Source organism: Cataglyphis hispanica, chromosome 11 (genome assembly GCF_021464435.1).
Source record: "Cataglyphis hispanica isolate Lineage 1 chromosome 11, ULB_Chis1_1.0, whole genome shotgun sequence".
NCBI classification, from domain to species: Eukaryota; Metazoa; Arthropoda; class Insecta; order Hymenoptera; family Formicidae; genus Cataglyphis; species Cataglyphis hispanica.
The window spans coordinates 3,311,129-3,331,568 of record NC_065964.1 but is presented as its reverse complement, the minus strand read 5'-3'; the positions used below and the strand labels follow the sequence as shown (position 1 = coordinate 3,331,568).

The window sequence follows — 20,440 nt, the reverse complement described above, 5'->3', positions numbered from 1 at the left end:
CAAAACATTTATATTAATCAGGTCGAATATATATTCATAGCAAATTGGATTCAATCGCTCTTAAAGTGATCAAACCTGCTTCACTCAAAAATATTAATAGTTATAGATACGGTCATCCATGCCAGACAGATAAAAGGGAAAGAATCAGACAATAAGACAGATATCGTAATTATTCTATATATTTGTTATATTTTTAAACAAAATAGAAACAAAAAGAGATTTTATCCATTATCTTATAAATAGATAAGGCAAGATTTTTTTATAATTAATCTTTCGTATATTTTATTAAAATATTGTACTTGTAATAATTATTGCTCTTTTAGAATACTGTTCTAGAAATGATAAGAACTAGAGACATATAATATAACATTACAGAGCATTATAATAGGTCTGAAATAAAAATGTGCAAGTCTCTTATATGAAATTTTTAGGCAAAATTTTTAAGATTAATTATGATATTTTCTGCGAAATTTTCTTTGTCATCAAGTTTAGATTTTCTATTGTCGTCGCGATATTTTCCGATGATTTCGCGATGCTCTCGACCGATTCTTGATAAAGTTCGCCTTGTAAAATTTCGTTTGTCTGACTACTTATTTCGTTCCACGAGAAAGCGATGTCTTCTTCTGTACATAATCGACTGCATACGACAAATCTGGCGATAAGCTTATCCTGATACATGCTGGGAATCAGATAAATTTGTCTTCTAGCCTGTAAACGATCTAACAGTTTCTTTGTCAAACTGTTGTCACCCTAAAAGAAGAATAATCTCTTTCTTGCAAAAATTTTGAGATGATTTAAGTTTGTTATAAAAATTAGAAGTTGATAAGATTGAAAAAGAACATATAATACACATCATGATATAATTGATTAATTAATTAATTCTCAAAAATCGATCGATTTTTAATAAAAAAAAAAATGTTTTAATATTTTTTGAATTTTAATAAAAAATCAATGATTTAATATACCTTGAGACGGAAACAAACGAGACCCATAACTGCTTCGGTAACTATTTCAAATCTATCATCCGATCTGAGATATTTCTCAAAAAGCTGTCTTAATTTTATGGTATGCCTAATATGCTTCTGAAGTCCTTCCACTCCATAAATACGCATGACAAACCATAATTTTAACGAACGAAATCGCCGACCCAAAGAAATTTGCCAATTCTATATCAAAAAGTTTAAGAATTATAAAACAAAATAAAAGATGTTTATATTACGCTGTAAAAAAAGCCATTAAAGAAAGAATATTATATATATATATGTAAACAATGTGTGTATACAAAATCTTACTCTATAATCGGGTACGAGTCCTTCCTTATCATAAGCAAGATATATTCTATTAACACTGAACGTTTCTATAAGTCGTCTCGACTCTTTCACCCTAAAGACAATACAAATAGAATGATAAATATAATTTTACTTTGTAGTATATCTCATTAAAATGCCTGTTTCACTCAATTTTTTTTTATTTTTATTTCAAATATGTTTTTATCTTTAATTTAAAAATTTGCTCAAACGCTGTCTCTTTTAAATCTTAATTATAAACATTATTTACATAAAAAAGCTTTGAATTAAACCTATGTAAATTTAATTGAAAATTAATAATTAATAATTTATTTATTAAAGAAGAAGTGTGATAGAGGACATTACACAAAGATTTTTAAAAGACTTTTTTAAATATATATAAAATTAATCTATATTACATATATATATATATATATATATATATATATATATATATATTGACAATATAATATAATACATACCACATTATCGAAGTATCAAAGTTTGCAAGGAGCCATTTGTGCGCATTTATGTTGAAAGAATCTGCATATTGAACACCGGACATTAAATAACGAAATTCCGGACAAATAAATGCTGCACCTGCAATGTAATTAATGAGAGAAACTTTTATTAAAATATTTTTTTTTATAATCAATACAAGCAACATTAATCTTATCTAATAATTAATAGACCAAACTTAATTCTTTTTTTGTATTAATAATATTTTAACAATGATTTGAAATGTGAAAGGACGTAATTTATTGTTATCGAGTATGAAATAAAAATATAAAGCTAATAAGAAGTATAAATTGGAAGTAAAAGATTGAAACATTGGCATAAACACTCACCTGCGTAAGCAGCATCGACATGCAACCAGATGTTATATTCTTTGCATATAGGTCCTATCTCATCTAGATTATCAAAGGCACAAGTGCCAGTAGTTCCTAAAGTAGCGACGACGTAACACGGAATAAGACCTTTCTCCAAATCCTCCTGAATCGCTTTCTTTAAAGTTTCACCACGTAGAGAACACTTTTTGTCCACTGGCAACAGCCTCATTAGCATTGATCCTAAAATTCCTGCCTTCTCCACAGAAGAATTCGATTGATCTAGAATTTTACAGAGAAATATGAATAAATAAAACAAAATTAAATAACAATTACTTAATGATACATAAATAAATTGATAAGATTAAAGTACGAATTTAAAATGAGGATAGAATATTTACCAGAAGTATATGCGACTAATTTAGATTTAATGAGATTCTCGTTCAGTTCTGGATGAAGAGTTTTCATTCGTCGTGTTGCGTACTCTTTCGCAGCCAATAAACATATGAATGTACATTCACTTGCAGATCCCTAAAATTAATAAAATTAATCTCACAAATGTATATCACACATAAATAGACAGATTCGATAAACGATTTCGATGTTTGTTAAAGTTAAAGTTAACATCAAAGTTAATGAAAAAATATTACAAGTTAACATCCAAAAAAACATCTTATATAACTTTTATATTAGGATGTTTTCTATATTTGATATAAAAAATAGCAAATATTTATTTAAAAAAATTAGATTAATTGTGTTAGTTATTAAAAAATATTTTTATTAAAAATTAATTTGAATTCAATGTATTCTAATTTGTATATGTAACTACTTATTGGTTTAGAAATACGATTTTAGAGGCCGTCAAAACGTCAATATGTATCGTTACAATTTAGAAATATAAATTTGTTATGATAAGATTAAAAATATCAATACACTTTAATATATTTGTCAAATATTTTTTTGTTTATCTCATTGTGCATCAAGAATCTATATGCAACATATATACATAATCTCTTGTATAATGTTTACCTGTATGACTCCTCCGCCTGTCCCATTGCTGTGATTCAAAAATTCATTAGGCAATCCTAATAGTTTACCAAGCCAATTACACGTAATAACTTCAAGTTCGGTGCAGGCTGGCGATGCTATCCAATTAAAGCCGACACAACCAATTGCGCTGCTTAAAATCTCAGCCACGGTAGCCGGATAAGAATTAGCCGCGGGAAAATATGCATGAAAATAAGGCGAATTCCAATGTGTAATCTAAACATATTAATAGAAATAATAAAGTTCGTTCTATTTCTTTTTTCTCATTACAATGTAAAATATTAGAGAAAATAAATACTATATGTTATTTTAATAATTATCATTTAGTGAGATGTAAGAAATTTATTTATTACTTAAAAAACTAGACTATGAGAAATGTCAAGAGATAAAGAGAAGAAGTAAATTTATTGTATTAATTTGAAAAAAGCACGAAAGAGAAAAAAGATGCTAACAGTATTTGCTTTAAATTTATTTAATTTTATTTGCTCTTATTTTTATTCATATAGATATACTAAAAAAAAATTAATTTTTAATATTTTTTATTTGAAATAAAGAAGAATGTGTTTATTAATACAGTTTTGTATGTATTTAAATGTACTATTGTACATTTACATTACATTATTAGAATATTTACATTATATTTTTACGGTTAATGAAAAATTAAAGACTTACACCTGGCATAATATATTTTTCGACATCTTCAAGCACTTCTTGCCATTTTTCAGATTTTTGTGGTGCTTGTTCAGGTAACAATTTACTAAGATAACCTGGTTCCACATCAGGCAGTACATTTCTATTTCTCAAAGTTTCAGTGTAATCGGCAACAAAATCTATTGTCGCCTTGGCAAACTCCACAAATTCTGTTCTGTCCATATTTTATGGATTGCAAGGATTCACTCACGTCATATAAAATTTGCTATAACATAAAAATTGAAATTTTGAAATCAATATTGTCAATATTATTTAATTTTGGCTTAAACTTTGCATCTATTATAAACAGTTTAAAAATTTTGAGTATACATAATGCCACATTATATAAACATCTCTCTTTCTACACAGAGTCTAAATTATCTATAATTTCTAAAACAGAAAATTGCAGATGTCGCAAATAAAAGCACTTTTACTTTTATATTTTTTATAAAAATTTAGTGTATTATATAAATACAGAGAATTTTTTATAGAAAGATTTTTTTGTATAAAACGTGAAAATCTTTTGATAAAACTTTGCTTCGTTTTTCTGTAAAGCAAACATTTTTCCTTCTAACGTTTGTTGAGAACATTTATTTTATTTTTATTTATAAAACTTTTTATCAAACTCGCACCTATATGATGTACGCGTAATATGTAGAACGAAACAATGAAAATTTCACTTTGTATACTGAGCGCGAGAGTTAAGCGAGGAGCACACACTTTTGCATAAGTGCATAATTATAAGCATAAGGAAATTGATTGGTTCATTTCCTTATGCATATATTTGTGGACCAAATCAATTTCTTTATGTTTATGGTTATGCGCTTATGCAAAAGTGTGTGCTCCCCGCTTTATAGTGAGCGTGCAAGCGAGCGAGACAAGCGCGAAATGAGACGGTCGACGGACAACGACACCCGCGAGTATCGAGACGCGCTCGATTCTAAGATGAATAGAATCTTAACATTTTTGCTATGTTAATCGTACGCGAGATATGATTATAATTTGCACGCGGCGGATAAACAGCGATAAATCGTCTGTCTCGGAATAACTCCGGTAGTCACACAATGGCACTGAAATATGTCTATTTCAATAAACGAGACCGAACCTTTATTTCACTCGAATAGCGTACACGCGTCAAAGTACTCTGAGCGGAATGCGCCGCGCTCGGTTGGCGGCTTACTTTTATACTGTCGTCGTCTTCTCGAAGGATGCAGAAGGTTCCAGAAATTTAGTCACTTCCGCCGACAGTTTTTTGGTGACTTGTTTGAGGCAATTTTACCTTAGATCCTTCGAGAAGGGCGACGATGTTTGTTGTTGCCGCGCGTTTTCACTCGATCGCAGAAAACGCTGCCTCGCATCGCGCGCGCGGCGATGACGCGGTCGCGCGGCAACAACATACGAGTCCGAGATGCTGCAATCTCGAACAGTATACAAACATTGTCTTTTAAACAGCGATCTTTTACTCAAATTGGACATTCGTATCTCATCGTCGTATTAAACACACAATTAACACTCGAGATATATTCAAATATAACTAATTATAAATTGATACAATACTTCATACGGAACGGTATTTAATAATTTCAATAAATTAGTTTAATGAATCAATCAACAAATCGAATTCAATAAATCGGTGCGATATTTTATACGAACGTGCGAGCCGGTCGACGATTCAGAAGACTTTTCAATCGGATACTGTCCCCTAACGTTAAATACCGCCACTCAGAAAACTTTTACTTGCTTTCTCCATAATCATACGAAATATTGACACGTGCTGACCTCAAAAGCAATTCTTTTCTCGGATACTGTCTCCTAACGTTAAATACCACCACTCAAAAAACTTTCACTTGCTTTTTCCATAATCATACGAAATATTGATATCTGTACTGACCTCAAAAGCAATGACATTTTCGAGCATTCTTTTCTAATGCTCGAAAAATAATCTCCTGCGGCCAACCAATATATTCCTCTAATTGAACGGTTCTTGTGCATAAAAACAATAGTTTCACGATTTAATTATTAAGTGATTGATTATTATATAATATATTTAACGATAATATTTTAGTCATTTTAAATAATATAGCTGTTTATGTATGACAGCTAGAATTGTAGTTAATGCTTATTTATTAGACGCAATATCGTTTGGATTCGTTTTCTCAAAATCTATTGAATAGTGTAAGAAATGACATATGTTTTGTTTTCTATAGCAGTAATCTATAATAATCGAGGTAACCGGCGTAGACATTGTTAATTTTTAACAAAAGTAAAAAAAGAACATCGAGTTTAATGCAAAAAATAAGGAGTGCGGGCTCGTCCGGGATTTGAACCCGGGACCTCTCGCACCCGAAGCGAGAATCATACCCCTAGACCAACGAGCCATATGTCAAATTTTTTCTCTTTGATCCTCGACATGGTCGCTATATCACAAAAATTATTCATAAAAAATTAACATATAAAGAAATCATGAATCCAAAACAGAAATATCTAATTGCGTTTAAAATAACGCACAACGTCGGCTACTCATTTGTATTTGTATTTGCTTTATCAAATATTTTACACTTGGTTTTTTATTGTTTAATATCTTTTATTTTTGTTACTCATCCTTTGGTTGTTATGAACGCTCACGTATCAATCTTTTCAACAATTTATCTATAATATTTGGCTTTCTTACATCTTATTTTACAAAGATAAGTCTCTTTCTTTCTTATTTAAAGATTTTTTGTTCTCTCCTCTCACTCGTAGTTATTTTTATTTTTACTCTTTTGAGAAAAAGCATTATATATATATATATATATATATATATAAGGAAGTTTTAAAAAATTTACAAATAGATCCAAAATAAATTGAATTCTCCTATAATTGTATATAATACTATAATCAATAATGAGTTTTTTGAGAATCTAGGATGACCATCGTTATGAAAGTAACAAATTTAACGTGGCTCGTTGGTCTAGGGGTATGATTCTCGCTTAGGGTGCGAGAGGTCCCGGGTTCAAATCCCGGACGAGCCCGAATTTTTGCTAATTCAAACAATTTTTTATAATTGTCATGATTTTCTATTTTGCGGTTGACTATATTATAACATTGCTCATTTTATGATTGAAGTTTAGAAGTTCTCTCTCTAATTTATGTGATATGTAATAGCATTACATTGTGTAAATTTAACATTACGCTTAAGATTAAAATAACAAATATTGCATGTTGTGTATTATTTGTATTACTTTCAACCATTTTAACCAAGAAAACTCTTATATTTATATATTTCTTAATAACATTTTTATTTAAATATTAAAGTTGCAATCGATTATAAATTGTTGTGCCTTGGGTGAGGCACAGGACATTCGACATTGTACGCTGGATAAGAATTAAAAAATTCGGGCTCGGCTCAAGAAGACTTGTCAATTTGCTGCAGAAAAGTTGTAGTTTCTTCCAATATAATTCATTAATTCCTAATTTATGTTTTATAATGTTTTTGATAATTCTTGTTCCGGACTATGTTTTGTGTTTATTGCTGTGTTTATTGTTTTCGTGTGCGGGGAAGTTTTATCAGATTACGTAACACTTTGCTAGGCTGACACGTGCTTCACTTATTGTTAGACTATCCGCAACTCGTTTACAATTTTAATAGATAATTACGTCATTTGTTCGCGATGGGTGGTTTTATTATTTCCTTTTTAATTAGTTTTTTCGAGGAAATCCCTTCCAAGGAAGTGTCTTCATCAGTCTAGATTTGAATTAATATTTATTTGAAAGTGCATGCTTTATTAAAAATAATAATATTATAATACTTGTATATACTCTTTTGGGTTATAACAAAATAATACAATATTTAAGAACCAAAAATTAATTTGTATTAGTACGGCACAAATAGAAAGTAAGAGAGCAATATAAATAGAAAGCAGACGAAGATGTTGCATCTTGTGACACTTTCAAATTTACTGTTTAAGACTCTGCTTGTGACTTGATTTATTTGGAATTATATCTTGAGCTATTGTGATTAAAGATACAGCAAGAAGATGATATTTAAAAAATAAGAAAAAAATTGATTTTTATTTCCTTTTTCTTTTTTATATTATTTATATATTATATCATATGCTTTAAATTTCTGCATATATTTATGTAATAGCGTTTTTGAATAAAGTAGGTAAGTTTGATATCTCTAAATCTAATTTACCATGAACATATGTTCGACCAAAAATGAGTTTTGAATCTAATTAATATAAATAAATATATCTTTAATAACCCAAAATGGAGTTTATGATGTCATTAATCGCTCTCAAAGCAATCAATGACATTATTTATAATATCTCTTATTTTACTATCAATTCTTATATATCTTATAATATTTACTAATAATTACTTAATTATACGCACACATGCATATTTTTCTAATAGTTTTTAAAATAATATAATAATTAGATATTGTTTTAGCAATTGTTTAACATTTTATCGAGTATGTATGTATGTATATGTGTTTAATATTTTAATTGTTAAAAAAATAGCGTAGAATATAATAATTTCAAAAAAGAAAAATAATCACTCCGCAAACTTTAATAAAGACGGAAATGAAGGCCCCGGAGGGATTCGAACCCTCGATCTCCTGTTTACTAGACAGGCGCTTTAACCAACTAAGCCACGGCGCCTATGTTGTAATATAACAATATTAATCAATAGATAAATTTGACATTATATTTATATATAACTAGTATATTTGTTTATATAATTAGTATATTTGAATTTTTAGATAATTATATATATATATATATGTATATATACATATATATTTAAATTAAATATATACATATATAGTTAGATATTAATATCCTAAATTTTCTTGTGCACTATTTTTAATAAAAATAATTAATATAATCATTTATAAAGATATCAACAAAAATGTTATTAAAATTATATTAAAAAGGAAATATTAAATTTTTTTAAGAAGAGCTACTGTTTTGTTTCTTCTACCGTATTGTTACGCGTGACAGAAGCAAAAATTAAAAATTTTGGAGGCGCCGGGTATCGATCCCGGTACCTCTCGCATGCTAAGCGAGCGCTCTACCATCTGAGCTACGCCCCCTTCGATAAGAACCTTTCGATCTTACGTGTATAAACACATATTTGCATAAATATTCAATGTATTATATATTTTTTGTCAAGTACAAAAAAGATTAAACTAAGAACATTTGTATAAATATTTAAATATTACAATAGTAAATAATTAAAGAAGCAATTAAAAGTCAAGAAACTGTGACAAGTTTATAGCTTACAGACCACAAAAAGGAAATAAATAAAAAAATTTTTATTTGATATATGTTTATTAAAAATTATAATTCACAAAAAGAGAAGGTATCTATAGTTGATACTTCTAAATTATATTAAACGATACTATTTCTAAAACAATTGTACAGAGACTATAATATTGTAAGCCGCAAGAGAAGGATAGAGAGAATTCATGATCAGCTGGGGAGATAAACTAGTCGAACAAATCATGTGCTTTCGTGTACGCATCTGTAGTGTTCGCGCTGATCACTAGATGGCTAACTTTCTCGTGAGTAGAAAACACTCAATATACTATAAGAGACCGAGACTGAGAATGGTTCGTCACTCTGGTTTCCCTTCAAATCACGCATAAATCTTTCGCCTTTTACTAAAGATTTCCGTGGAGGGGAACAATTGATGAGTCTATAGACTAATTTTTTGTGTGCCCAACTCAAGTTGGGTCGTAATATAATTTCAAACATAAGAAATTTTCTCTCTTTCTCTTTTTCTGTGTTTATCATAGATATCTTTCTAATTTTTAAAGTTAATAGGAGAAATCCATATTTCTTTCCTCTTGTTTTTCATATAAAAGTATTATGTCTAAAAATTCGTAAGCTATTTATGAAGCCAATTCTCTGTAATCTGTTACTTTGGTTGGTCACAATGTTTCGTTTAAGAAAGGAAGAATAAATAAATAATTTAACTAGGAGACTGCACAACTATTTTATATATTTTAATTATATGTAAAAGAAACAGTTATTACTTTTGATTAACGCACGTATGATAGCAATCTAGAATTGTTCATGAAAACTAAACATTTATTTATTTAGAACATTTATTTATTAAGGTAAACAAGAGATTTAAATATTTTTGAAATGAAAAATTTAATAAATATCTTTAAAACTCTTGTGTTTTTCTACGAACACTTATATAAATATGAAAACTGTCTATATACGTGTGTGCATATATATTTAATATTAAATTATTAAATAAAGCATAACGTGAGAAAAAGAATTGCAGTAAAGATGTTTAAATTTTTATAAGTTATTTATTATTCTGTCTTCAACTGATCGGTGCATGATGAATGTAGTTACAATGTGTTTAATGTAGTTGCTTTTCGTACTACTAGATGACAGTAGTGTATCACTTTTTCGTACGAACGGCCATTATTCTTTCACAAAGCACAGTACCAAATCAACAATAGCGAGATACGGTCGTTTCCATCAGAAATATATATTTTATAGTAGCTGCGACTTCCTTGCTTAAAGGTATTTTCAGTTATTTATCATATCAGAGTATATTGATTCACATTTATCGTTTCATTAGTCTCTGACTGTCCTGAGATACGGTCTCGAGAAATGGTTATAATTTTATACAGTAGCAGTTGAAGAATTCGCGCGCGTGAAATGGTTTTTTGTCCCATCGCAATATGCACTTTAATATTTTAACAAATCATATAATAATGTGTGCGTGTAAGCGAATTAATTAATTGATAAGTACGTATGAAGAAAAAACTCGAATTTCATAATAAAGTCGAGATACAGGATTCTCATCGATGATAAGAACAAATACAATTCTAAACGAGAATCGCGCGAAAGCTTTGGTTAGGAAGATACGCGTGAGGATGTGCTCGCGCGCGGGGCATCTCGATGTCCCTAACAGCGGGGGTCTCCCTCCGATTGAGAAAGGGACAGCCGATAACGGCGCGAAGGGTAGAGATGAAATGGAGGTTCGTTTACCCCTGGCATGGAAGAGTCACCCTCATCGATCCTCATCCCTCCGCCTTCTCTCCACGCGTCTCGCGCGCCTCTTCCTCTCCTTCTCCCAATATTCCCTCATCCTTTTCCTCAAACCACCGCCGCTCCGCTTCCATCCCTTTCATCTCCCTCCGCTGCTTCTCTCTCTCTCTCTCTTTCATCGCGCCCTCTCTCTATTCCTTAACGTTCGCCCTTTAAGCCTTCGCCAACGCGTTCTTTCCCATCCCTCCGTCACTTTTTCCTCTCCGCTCTGCCTTGTCAGCCTCGCGAAGTTCACTTTCGCGAAAAAAAAGGGAAAAAGGCGCGAAAAATCGATGCGTGATGTCGATTGGCCACACACCGCCGGGTTTGTGCCAACATTCGTCCGCGGCGCGCTCATGGGCGTGGCTTAAAGATGAGCTCTCGCTGTGTCATCGCTTATATTGATCCTACACTTGGTGTGTGTACACGCAACACGCACACACCGACGTTGCACCCACACACCGACGTTGCACCCACACGAGGAACGCAACGGCTGCGCGAACTTCGCGATGCGTATATACGTGGGCGCAATGCATCCGCAAGCGCGATCGTGAACGGTGCACACTCGCGGCACCTGCAGCGCGTGCATTATGTGTGCAAGATGTGTACAGGGTGGCTTTGAAAAAGATGAGACTCAATATCGATCATTTCATTTCCGATACAATTTTGATGACTTTACATGTCATCTCTAAATTAAATGTCTAGATTTTTATCAATGAAAAAATTTCAAATCTCTATAATTCCTAGTAGGCACTTTATTCGTTTTTCTATAAAAATTGTGGCAATTTATATGCGATACATTTTGTCTATAGTATGAAGGACTGCAATTATACATATATTTATATTATATTTATATTATATTTATATTAATAATTATTATATTTATAATAATATATTAGTTTTAATTTAAATAATATAGATGCATGTCAGACGATTTTTTTTTCAATTATTATCATAGTGCTCATCTCAATGATAGATGAGATTAAAATTTAAAAAACAAGAAAAGGGATATTAAATAGAAATTTTAAGTCGTGCCGCATTTTCGCTAAAAAACTTCAAGAGAATTTTATTATTAAATCTCATTATACTGATCCTCATCTTTTTTTAAACCACTCTGTATGACACGATCCGTGTGCACATATATAGATACATTGTAGTTACGTAGAAGAAATTGCGAATACATATAAAGTAGCATTCGCATGTTTACATAATGAACATGTGAGAATGTGCGTTAAAATACCTAGTGAAAGCTTTACGAAAAAAAATGCGCTAATTTAATTTGTCCCAAGAAAAAGATTCTTATGCGAATTTCGCGTGTATTTCTTGGTGATTCAGATACATTTGCAATAAATTCTCGAAACTACTGGCGAGAGCACAACGTTGTCTGCGCTTACAATCAGAAAAAAGTATCTACGAAGATATTTTCTTAATTTGCGCGAGAAATGATTTTTTTTTTCATATATTTCGCATACCTTTTAGATAATTAATAAATTAACAATTCTTCATATAATTATGTAATAATCGGAAACACGACAATAATAATTTGAAAAGGAAGTTTCTATTATTTATTAATTGTGTAATTATTATCGCGATTATTGTTTTTATCACAATAGTATATTTTTTGCGCATTAATAATAAAATAATCAGATAAAGTTCTAAAAAACTAGAACAATGATGAAAAGGTATGCTAATCATTCGCCAAAGAAAGGTCTTCCAGTGATGCATAAATCTTTGATTGAGTTCTGAATTATCGAATTGCCGAATTTTGAGGTCGATAGAACCGAAGGTAAGAGAAATGCGTGATTAATTTATCTAGATATCCGCGTCATAATGGACGACATATACATTTAGGTTAATGGTGCCAGCTGGTTTGATGCCAGATAGATATATCGTAAGAATTATGCGAGGGTAAGAGTTTTCTGGATATTTTAAATAGTTCCGCATAATTGCGATATGACAAACATGTGTGGTTTATTCCTTGACTGATTCAATAAATTATTCACGATTATAATTTTTCTTTTCTAGTCCCTTTTAATGTTTCCAAAAATAATTTAAATAAAATAATCAGGATCTAACGCTCTAATAAATTAATAAGAAATATATTTTTATATCGTCATCTTTTTTATATTTTTTATATTTAATTAATTAAAAATTTTATCAAAAAATACATATATTGACATATTAAAGCAATTTATTATACAAGATATATTTTTTTAATTAAATATATTTATGCGATTTTTCAGTCAAAAATAAACGCGTAAAATTTTTAACTTGTTTTATATATGTGAATATGTACACATCACATTAACAAATTTGATCGACGACAATTTAATTTCGATGCTTTTAATAGAAAGATTCTTTAATGACATTCGTTATATTCCCGTGGAAAACGGAAATATCATTTAAATATACTTTCTGATGATTGATTCCTTAACTAACGAATGGAATATTAAAGATAATTAAAATAAAATTTATAAATACTATTAAAAGGATTGTAGGAATATTAATATTTGCTTAATAATTCTCTATAATAATAATTTTTATTTTACAATAACACGTGATAAAGAAAAATCGCTTTTCTTTTTCTGGTAATATCATAATTAGAAAATAACTTTATGTTTATGGACAAGTTCTTAAAAAAGACCGAATTGCGCGATACGTAATTGTAGATATATCGTAATTGTAAATATGTACTTTGACACAACAAATTTTTTCTTTCATGATCGAATTTTCTCTTCTCTTTTACCTGTAAGAAAAATAGCAATTTCTCCACAAATTTATTTTTAAGTTTATTTTATATGAAGTTTATCCATCTTTCCTATCTTATCATCATAAGTAGAAAATAATTCTTCAATTGTTTCATGATAATTTTATTAATCAAATATTAAAGCAACAGCACAAGAAAATAATCGATTATTAACGTTATGTAGAAGAAAGTTTAGCCACTTCTCGTGTCTCTCGAATGTCTACATAAATGCATATTAAGAATAAATAAAATTTTCTTATACTGCTCGTATCGGTGTATTTAAACGCAATGTGCAATCGACTTCACTCTCGCACTTCAGAGACGGACGAGCGCGGAACAAAACAAGGAAGGGATGAGTTATATACCGTGACCGTTTTGATGGATTAATTCGCAAACTGAACGGAAGGTTGCATAGATCGACTTCGACGTTATCCGTTTTATTTTTCTCCGTTAAGCCGGCAAGCATTGAAAAACGCACTGCTAACTGAACTGTTTTTCGATTTAAAAATATCGTAAAATATATCAAACGCGAGTTTGCTTGTCGTTTATGTAAGATAATAAGATGCAGTGACTATAATAATGGTCATATGATTGACAGATATTATGTAAGAGAAAAGTGGATGCGTATTTGTATAAAATGAAAAATAATTTTAGCTTTCATCTGGAAAGTGAAAATAATTTGCAGAATTGGATCTAACATTAATTTATTGACATATCAGAAAAATCATACTTTCACTATGTGATGATTTTTATTTATTTATTTTTTTTTTTTTTGTAATTGCTTTATTTTCTACTAATTGATAAGATATCGTAAAATATTATATAATTTTCTGCTATATATTATTCATAATGGAAAGCTTTCAAATTATAGACTGGCCATAAAAGTTTTGTCGAAATCTATGGATTATGCAAGTAAATTAACGAAAACTTTGATTTGCGACAATTTACTTGAATTAATAACTTATCAGCAAATCCATTATCCAACATAATTCATTCTCAGGAATGTTCGTCATTTATATTGTAGCTTTTTGTCGCTATATGTATAATGATGTGTACAAGTAAATCCAGTAAATTCCAAAGAAGCAATTAAAATTTTATCAATTTATAAATATATTTATACAACATAAATATACAAATACGTACAAATTTAAACAAAGAAATATTTTAATAATTTTGTTTAATAATAACAAAACGCATGCATTTTATGATGTTAATTTTAATAGCAGATTTTATGACAAATCTTTTTTTTAACTGAAAATATATTTAAAATAAAATATATTCGAGTTATAATAAATCGGAGAAATAAAAAGTGTTGATAAAAAGTAATTGATAAAATAATTCTAACTGCATATATTTTAAACTTTTTTTAAAATATACATAAACTAACTTGAAAACTTACACTTCGAGATATCGCATTGGAAAATGGGACATTTTATCGGCACACTCAGGAAGCCTGACGTGCAATGATCTCGACCATGTGTGCCTTAGTCACGCTGACATATGGCAAAGTCATGAAGCCACTAGGTGGTCCGCAGTATATTACTCTACCTGTCGCCATCCGTGCTCGCAAGGGAGAGGGAGGATAGCTCTCATAACTATTTGTATGACAATAAAGACTGTTTTTGTACTAGAAAAATACTCATTATTTTAGGCGATGTATATTATTATACAGTGTATTGAAAATCTAGAGATACAAATATTTCAAATAATTATCTTTAAGAATGTATATACCCTAAGATTTATGCATCTATAGCTTTTTGCAATCATCTTATTTTCTATAGGCACGGTCTTACTATCTTCTTTTAAATTTATATAATTTAAATTACTTCCAAATACATTTTATTTTGTATTATATGTAAAAAAATTGAATTGTTTTTTATATAAACTATTGTTTTTTATATTTGAATGTTCAATGTCAGAGGGTACTCTTATTTTTTGTTGAATTTCGCGCACGAAGATGCGCCAAATTATGTGAAATTAAGCGATCGAAATATATATGCATAAAAAAATATGAATATATAAAAAGAAATTAATTAGATGATCTTTATAAACATTTACTATTGTTTTCAATATTTTGGCGATAATTATTATTCTTTTTAAAAAGAGGACTCTTGAATCATGTTTGTCAAATATAACTAGTAAACATCAAAATGATTAAAAATAACTTATATAAAATAGTATATATAATAGAATATAATAGAAGTACGCAAACAAAGAACGTATTTTCAATTGGGGGTATAGCTCAGTGGTAGAGCATTCGACTGCAGATCGAGAGGTCCCCGGTTCAAACCCGGGTGCCCCCTCAAGATTTATCTTTTTGACTTTTTTTTAAATTTGTTATATTTTTTTCATATACTTCTAGAGTGCAAACACATGATATTATTATATCTGAATACGTTTTATTGAAGGGTAAAAAATCTAGTAAAGTAAATTTTATCTCATAAAATTAGCTCAAGTGTTGCCTAAGAAAATTATAATAAATTGCTGCTCAGGCATTATTAGAATACGTTTTGAGATAGTAAAAAGGCTCTTTGAATTTTATTAAATAAATTAAAAGAAAAGATGTTTGACAGTTATGAATTTAAATTTTTAGAAATTAGCTTGTATAATGAATTTATCGATATTTCTTGCAAAATATTTGCATTTTATTTTTTTAAGCAAGATTATCAATCAATTAGGTTGCATTTAAGAGAAATTTTGTTGGAACCGAGAGGATTGATAATGAAGGAATGATTATGTAATATATATTTTTTTTGCATTTGTGTGATGGTCCAGCGTATTTCTTAAATTTTCACAATCTAATAAATCGATAGTCTTTGTTAGTCGATGCGACTTGTGCTTGGAAAAAAAATGTACATCTAATTATTTAAATATCAAGTTCACGGATTCCCCTAATTTCTGAAAGAAGCAATATACGTGTAAACGTTGGAAGAGCGATGAAGGATAAAGCGCGATAACACGACATACCACCATAAAGATCTATACAAGAGAATAGAGAGCCATCGGTTAATCCGCAAGACTGCCGACCGCGGAAGATGAATGTTCGATGTACGAACCACCTGCTTTGACGGTGAGCGTTAAATCCGTAAAACCCCACTAAATATTCGCCGAATCCGTGAAATGCCCGCAGTGCTCGCTTGGGGCGATCAGGCCAATTGGCAGGCCGCCAAATGAAATGTATATCCAAGATAAATCTCCCTATCTCGACACCGTACGGGAGTGCCATAGTCCCTTGTTTAAGGAATATTATAATGCGTAAAGTCCACGCTGGGTCATTTGATGACGTATATTTACTATAATATTTGTTAATATTTTTGCGAAGGAACGGTTACATTCTCTTCTTGCTTTTTTTTTCTTATATACTAAAAATTAATTATTAGAAAAAAATATATTTACAGATATGTATCGAAATCTACAAATATTAACGTGGCACGTCTAATAATGTAGTATCGATTTTTCGATCATGCGTGATCGAATCTGGTTTAATTCACAACGTCGACGGATCCCGAAGGAACTCGGGATTGCGTAAGTCAAATGACAGATGGGATCGTGCTAATCCACCATTATCGTTAGCAATGATCGTCAGCTCGATCCTGAATACGGCTCTTTTGTATTCGCGAGGTTTAGGGATCGACGCCGTAATCGGGCGCAATGCTTTTCCAGCAATCTCGTATGAGTCACAGGCTAGACTCTCGCGATCGTATTATGAATAAAATAAAAAGTCACCGATTTATAGATAGCTTCCTTTAGAGACTTGCATTTTATTTAAATTATTAATTATTTTATTTTATCGTTCAAAAATTCAAGCGCAAAATGCTTGTGTATATCTGAAACGATTATTTGAAAAATCATGAGTGTAGTATATTGAAAAGAGAAAATTGCAAAACGTTCAAATTTTTCTTTAAAGCTTTTTTCGATATAACTATTATAATTAAATTATAAAACTGTTTTAAATGCATTAACAAATTTAAAATTATTTCTTCTAATTAGTTTATTTATTCTTGACTGTCTTTTATTAATTCCCTTTTTTAAAAATGCATATAATTTATTTATATCTGGCTTTATAATATCATATTCACTTTTTCAATAATATCATATAAATCAGAATGGTAGAAGAGATTTTTTATCTTCCTAATGAGGGATATACTTTACTATTTTATCACATGATGCACTTCTAAACTTTGTGCCTGAGAAGCAGTGGAGTGAGAAATGTAGAATAGAGATCAATACGGACGATGATCCTCCGTGGCTTACCACGTAGTGTAGGATCAAACACTGGCGTCCTTGCTCCTAGCCAACCTGGCAGTAACAAAGGGTCCATGTCCCTGAGGGGCTTCTGCGTTTTGTCCTCGGAGGATCGTCAGTTTTACCCTCGTCCATATCCAGGGGGTTGAACATTTAAATTATTCATAAACATAGTCAAGTGATTTGTAAAATATGACTTACTATTGCACTCGACAAGTTTCTCGCTCTTAATTCGATCTCGTTGTCGCCCGCATCTCTATCGACACATTCTTAGATTTGTATTTGAAATAAACACATTTTATATATAAAATATACGCCAGAGAAATAAACAATTAATATCAAATATATATAATATTTTTAGAGAGAATATTTTAGAAAATAATTTACTTTTTATTAAATAAATTACATTTCGAGGATAGATTATATATATTTATAATTAAAATATTTTTTTTTTAATTTTTTAATTTGAGACTTTTAATTGCATATAATTGATGGAAAATAAAATGTTTAAAAGAGTAAAATTTTGAAAGAATAACATTTTTAATTTACTAAAGATTATATTAATAATACATATCATGTTATATTATTGTATATATTTTTTTATTGTCGCTGATAAACAGAACATATGGGATGATGTATTTGTTTGAAGATTTACTGATACAGCGCGAATTAATCTAATAATATCATATCATCTGAATAAACACATCTATACATTTTAATTAATTATATTGCTTTTTCATTATTGTATACATACTTATTATCTTACATATAATATTACACAATATTAAATAAATAGTAAAAATTAAATAACAGTCAGTCTACACCGCAATAATAATCGAACATATAAATAAGAGTCGGTATTAATAATAAATCATATTAAACGCGCAATACATTGAGTCCCGTTCTTTTTATTTGCAACATAAATTATTGCATATAAATTAGTTTATTTTTTATTATACACTTCGCACGAGTATGTGCTTGTTTAAGATATACAGAAATTAATATTAATATAGTATTTAACTGCGAGTATTTACATTTCATTTTTAACGACGCACTTTGTGTGGGTACAACCCCGTGCAGAACTGACATCGTATCAGTTAAGCCACCCCTAGCTAGCTAGTGATCTAATTTAATTGACACCATAATAGCGAGCCTGTACGGCCGTTAGACTCTTCGGGGCACGGTCTTCGCGTCGAGGGATGAAAATATAAGGGCGGTTAGCCGGGGCGAGACGCATGGGGCGAAGACAATTGAATTTCATGGGGGTTTGGTCGCTTAACCAGCTAATTGGTTTGTTCATGTTACTCAAAGTATATAACTTTTCTCACCGTGGCGCCGTGCTTGATCACTTTTTCCACAACATTTGTATTTTTAAATTATATAATTGTTTCTCAGGGAAAAAATTTGACAGAACACAACTCATTATCTGTCGTGCAAAATTTTATTATTTAATTAACATCAAGTAAATCGAACTTGTCTCTCTATTAAAATTCATCTCGCCGAGATTAAGAGCCTAAAAAAAAATACAATTTAATATAAAATTAAGATAGACATAAAAGAATCATGTTCTATGCCGTTCGTTAATAATTAAAAAAAAAAAATAATTTCCCGAAAGAATTAAATTACATAAATATTTCTGCCCCAACTGACTTTGTAAAGATTTTTCTTTCCTTTCTTTTTAGATTCGACGAAATAGTGTGGTAGTTTCCCGAGTACCGAGAGTGAAAGAGCCGTATTTGCTGGAGCGATTACATCCGTCCACGAGAAAACTTCGCTTCTACGAAATGCCGGCAAGGTAAATGAATTCCGTTTTTTCCCGTTGATCTTCCGCAAGAGAGAGAAACCGTGGCCCTTTACGACGCTTTCATGAGAAGTGAATATTTAACTTTACGTCTTGCGGGTTAAAAATGCTGACCCGCGACGTGCGCGGCAGAGGTTTAAGAAAGTTGCCGAACCACGACGATAAAAGATAACGGCTTATAAAACTTCCGGAAGTTTTGCCGAAGCAGAGTACACGCGGACTTGCGCGGCAAAATTGTTCTCTCAATTAAAAAGTTCTTAGGACTGGTTGATAAGGAATTTTCTTATCCATAAATGTAGATGAGAGTAAGAAAAAATTGCATCGAGTTCTCTCGGTTGATTCAAATAAATAAATATTAGGCATGTTTAAATTTGAAATAGAGACTGAGACTTTTATGAAACAACAATTTTAGTCCACGTTTTAATTGAACGTTTCTAATAGAATTTAAATAATTATTACATGTATCATATATCACTGAGCTTATATATCAGATACATTCGCGTAATCTGTGAAAATAGTTGCATGGCAAAAATAGACGCGATAGCAAAGTGATTTGTTTCTGTCAAATAAAGAATAAATTAAAAATTTTGTAATTTTATAATTTTTTTGTTTTATTATTATTATTTGCTCATTAAGCGCCCTTCAATATTAAATTAATCTAAATATCTAAAAATAATAATCTAAACATCTAATAATAAAATACTGTATAAATGCAACCGAATATCATATTGTCTTGAGGTAGACATTAAGATTGAAAACTT

At 30.1% G+C, this 20,440-nt stretch overlaps 1 protein-coding gene and 6 non-coding genes across 8 annotated transcripts; 3 read left to right on the top strand and 4 right to left on the bottom strand.

The window, feature by feature from the left end:
• Positions 1-163: 163 nt before the first annotated feature.
• Positions 164-5,107, bottom strand: LOC126852738 (aromatic-L-amino-acid decarboxylase-like). 2 transcript variants are annotated; one of them, XM_050597867.1, is made up of 9 exons: positions 4,956-5,107; positions 3,833-4,076; positions 3,143-3,376; positions 2,515-2,644; positions 2,135-2,395; positions 1,769-1,886; positions 1,293-1,383; positions 966-1,166; positions 164-750 (listed from the first exon to the last, which is right to left on the bottom strand). In XM_050597867.1, exons 2-9 carry the CDS (start codon positions 4,031-4,033, stop codon positions 451-453), a joined length of 1,536 nt encoding a protein of 511 aa, XP_050453824.1. In that variant the 5' UTR covers positions 4,034-4,076; positions 4,956-5,107; the 3' UTR covers positions 164-450. The 2 variants fall into 2 exon arrangements, with proteins under 2 accessions (XP_050453824.1, XP_050453825.1); XM_050597868.1 differs by lacking the exon at positions 4,956-5,107 and adding an exon at positions 4,483-4,569.
• Positions 5,108-6,156: 1,049 nt separating this feature from the next.
• Positions 6,157-6,228, bottom strand: Trnap-cgg (transfer RNA proline (anticodon CGG)). Its single transcript has one exon. It is a non-coding gene; the product is annotated as a tRNA-Pro (tRNA).
• A 561-nt stretch (positions 6,229-6,789) lies between these two features.
• On the top strand, positions 6,790-6,861 carry Trnap-agg (transfer RNA proline (anticodon AGG)). The gene has a single exon. It is a non-coding gene; the product is annotated as a tRNA-Pro (tRNA).
• A 1,558-nt stretch (positions 6,862-8,419) lies between these two features.
• Positions 8,420-8,493, bottom strand: Trnat-agu (transfer RNA threonine (anticodon AGU)). Its single transcript has one exon. It is a non-coding gene; the product is annotated as a tRNA-Thr (tRNA).
• Positions 8,494-8,854: 361 nt separating this feature from the next.
• Positions 8,855-8,927, bottom strand: Trnaa-agc (transfer RNA alanine (anticodon AGC)). Its single transcript has one exon. It is a non-coding gene; the product is annotated as a tRNA-Ala (tRNA).
• Positions 8,928-9,451: 524 nt separating this feature from the next.
• Positions 9,452-9,572, top strand: LOC126853244 (U5 spliceosomal RNA). The gene has a single exon (XR_007687926.1). It is a non-coding gene; the product is annotated as a U5 spliceosomal RNA (small nuclear RNA).
• Positions 9,573-15,864: 6,292 nt separating this feature from the next.
• On the top strand, positions 15,865-15,936 carry Trnac-gca (transfer RNA cysteine (anticodon GCA)). Its single transcript has one exon. It is a non-coding gene; the product is annotated as a tRNA-Cys (tRNA).
• Positions 15,937-20,440: the final 4,504 nt, after the last annotated feature.

What these genes read in the sequence shown, in the direction of transcription:
- LOC126852738 (XM_050597867.1), bottom strand. Translation starts at nt 4,033, where the DNA reads ATGGACAGAACAGAATTTGTGGAGTTTGCCAAGGCGACAATAGATTTT. An exon ending in ATTAGTCGCATATACTTCTG is followed by an intron (nt 2,396 to 2,514) that starts GTAAATATTCTA and finishes GTAAAATTCTAG; the next exon opens with ATCAATCGAATTCTTCTGTG. An exon ending in GACTCGTACCCGATTATAGA is followed by an intron (nt 1,167 to 1,292) that starts GTAAGATTTTGT and finishes TTTTTGATATAG; the next exon opens with AATTGGCAAATTTCTTTGGG.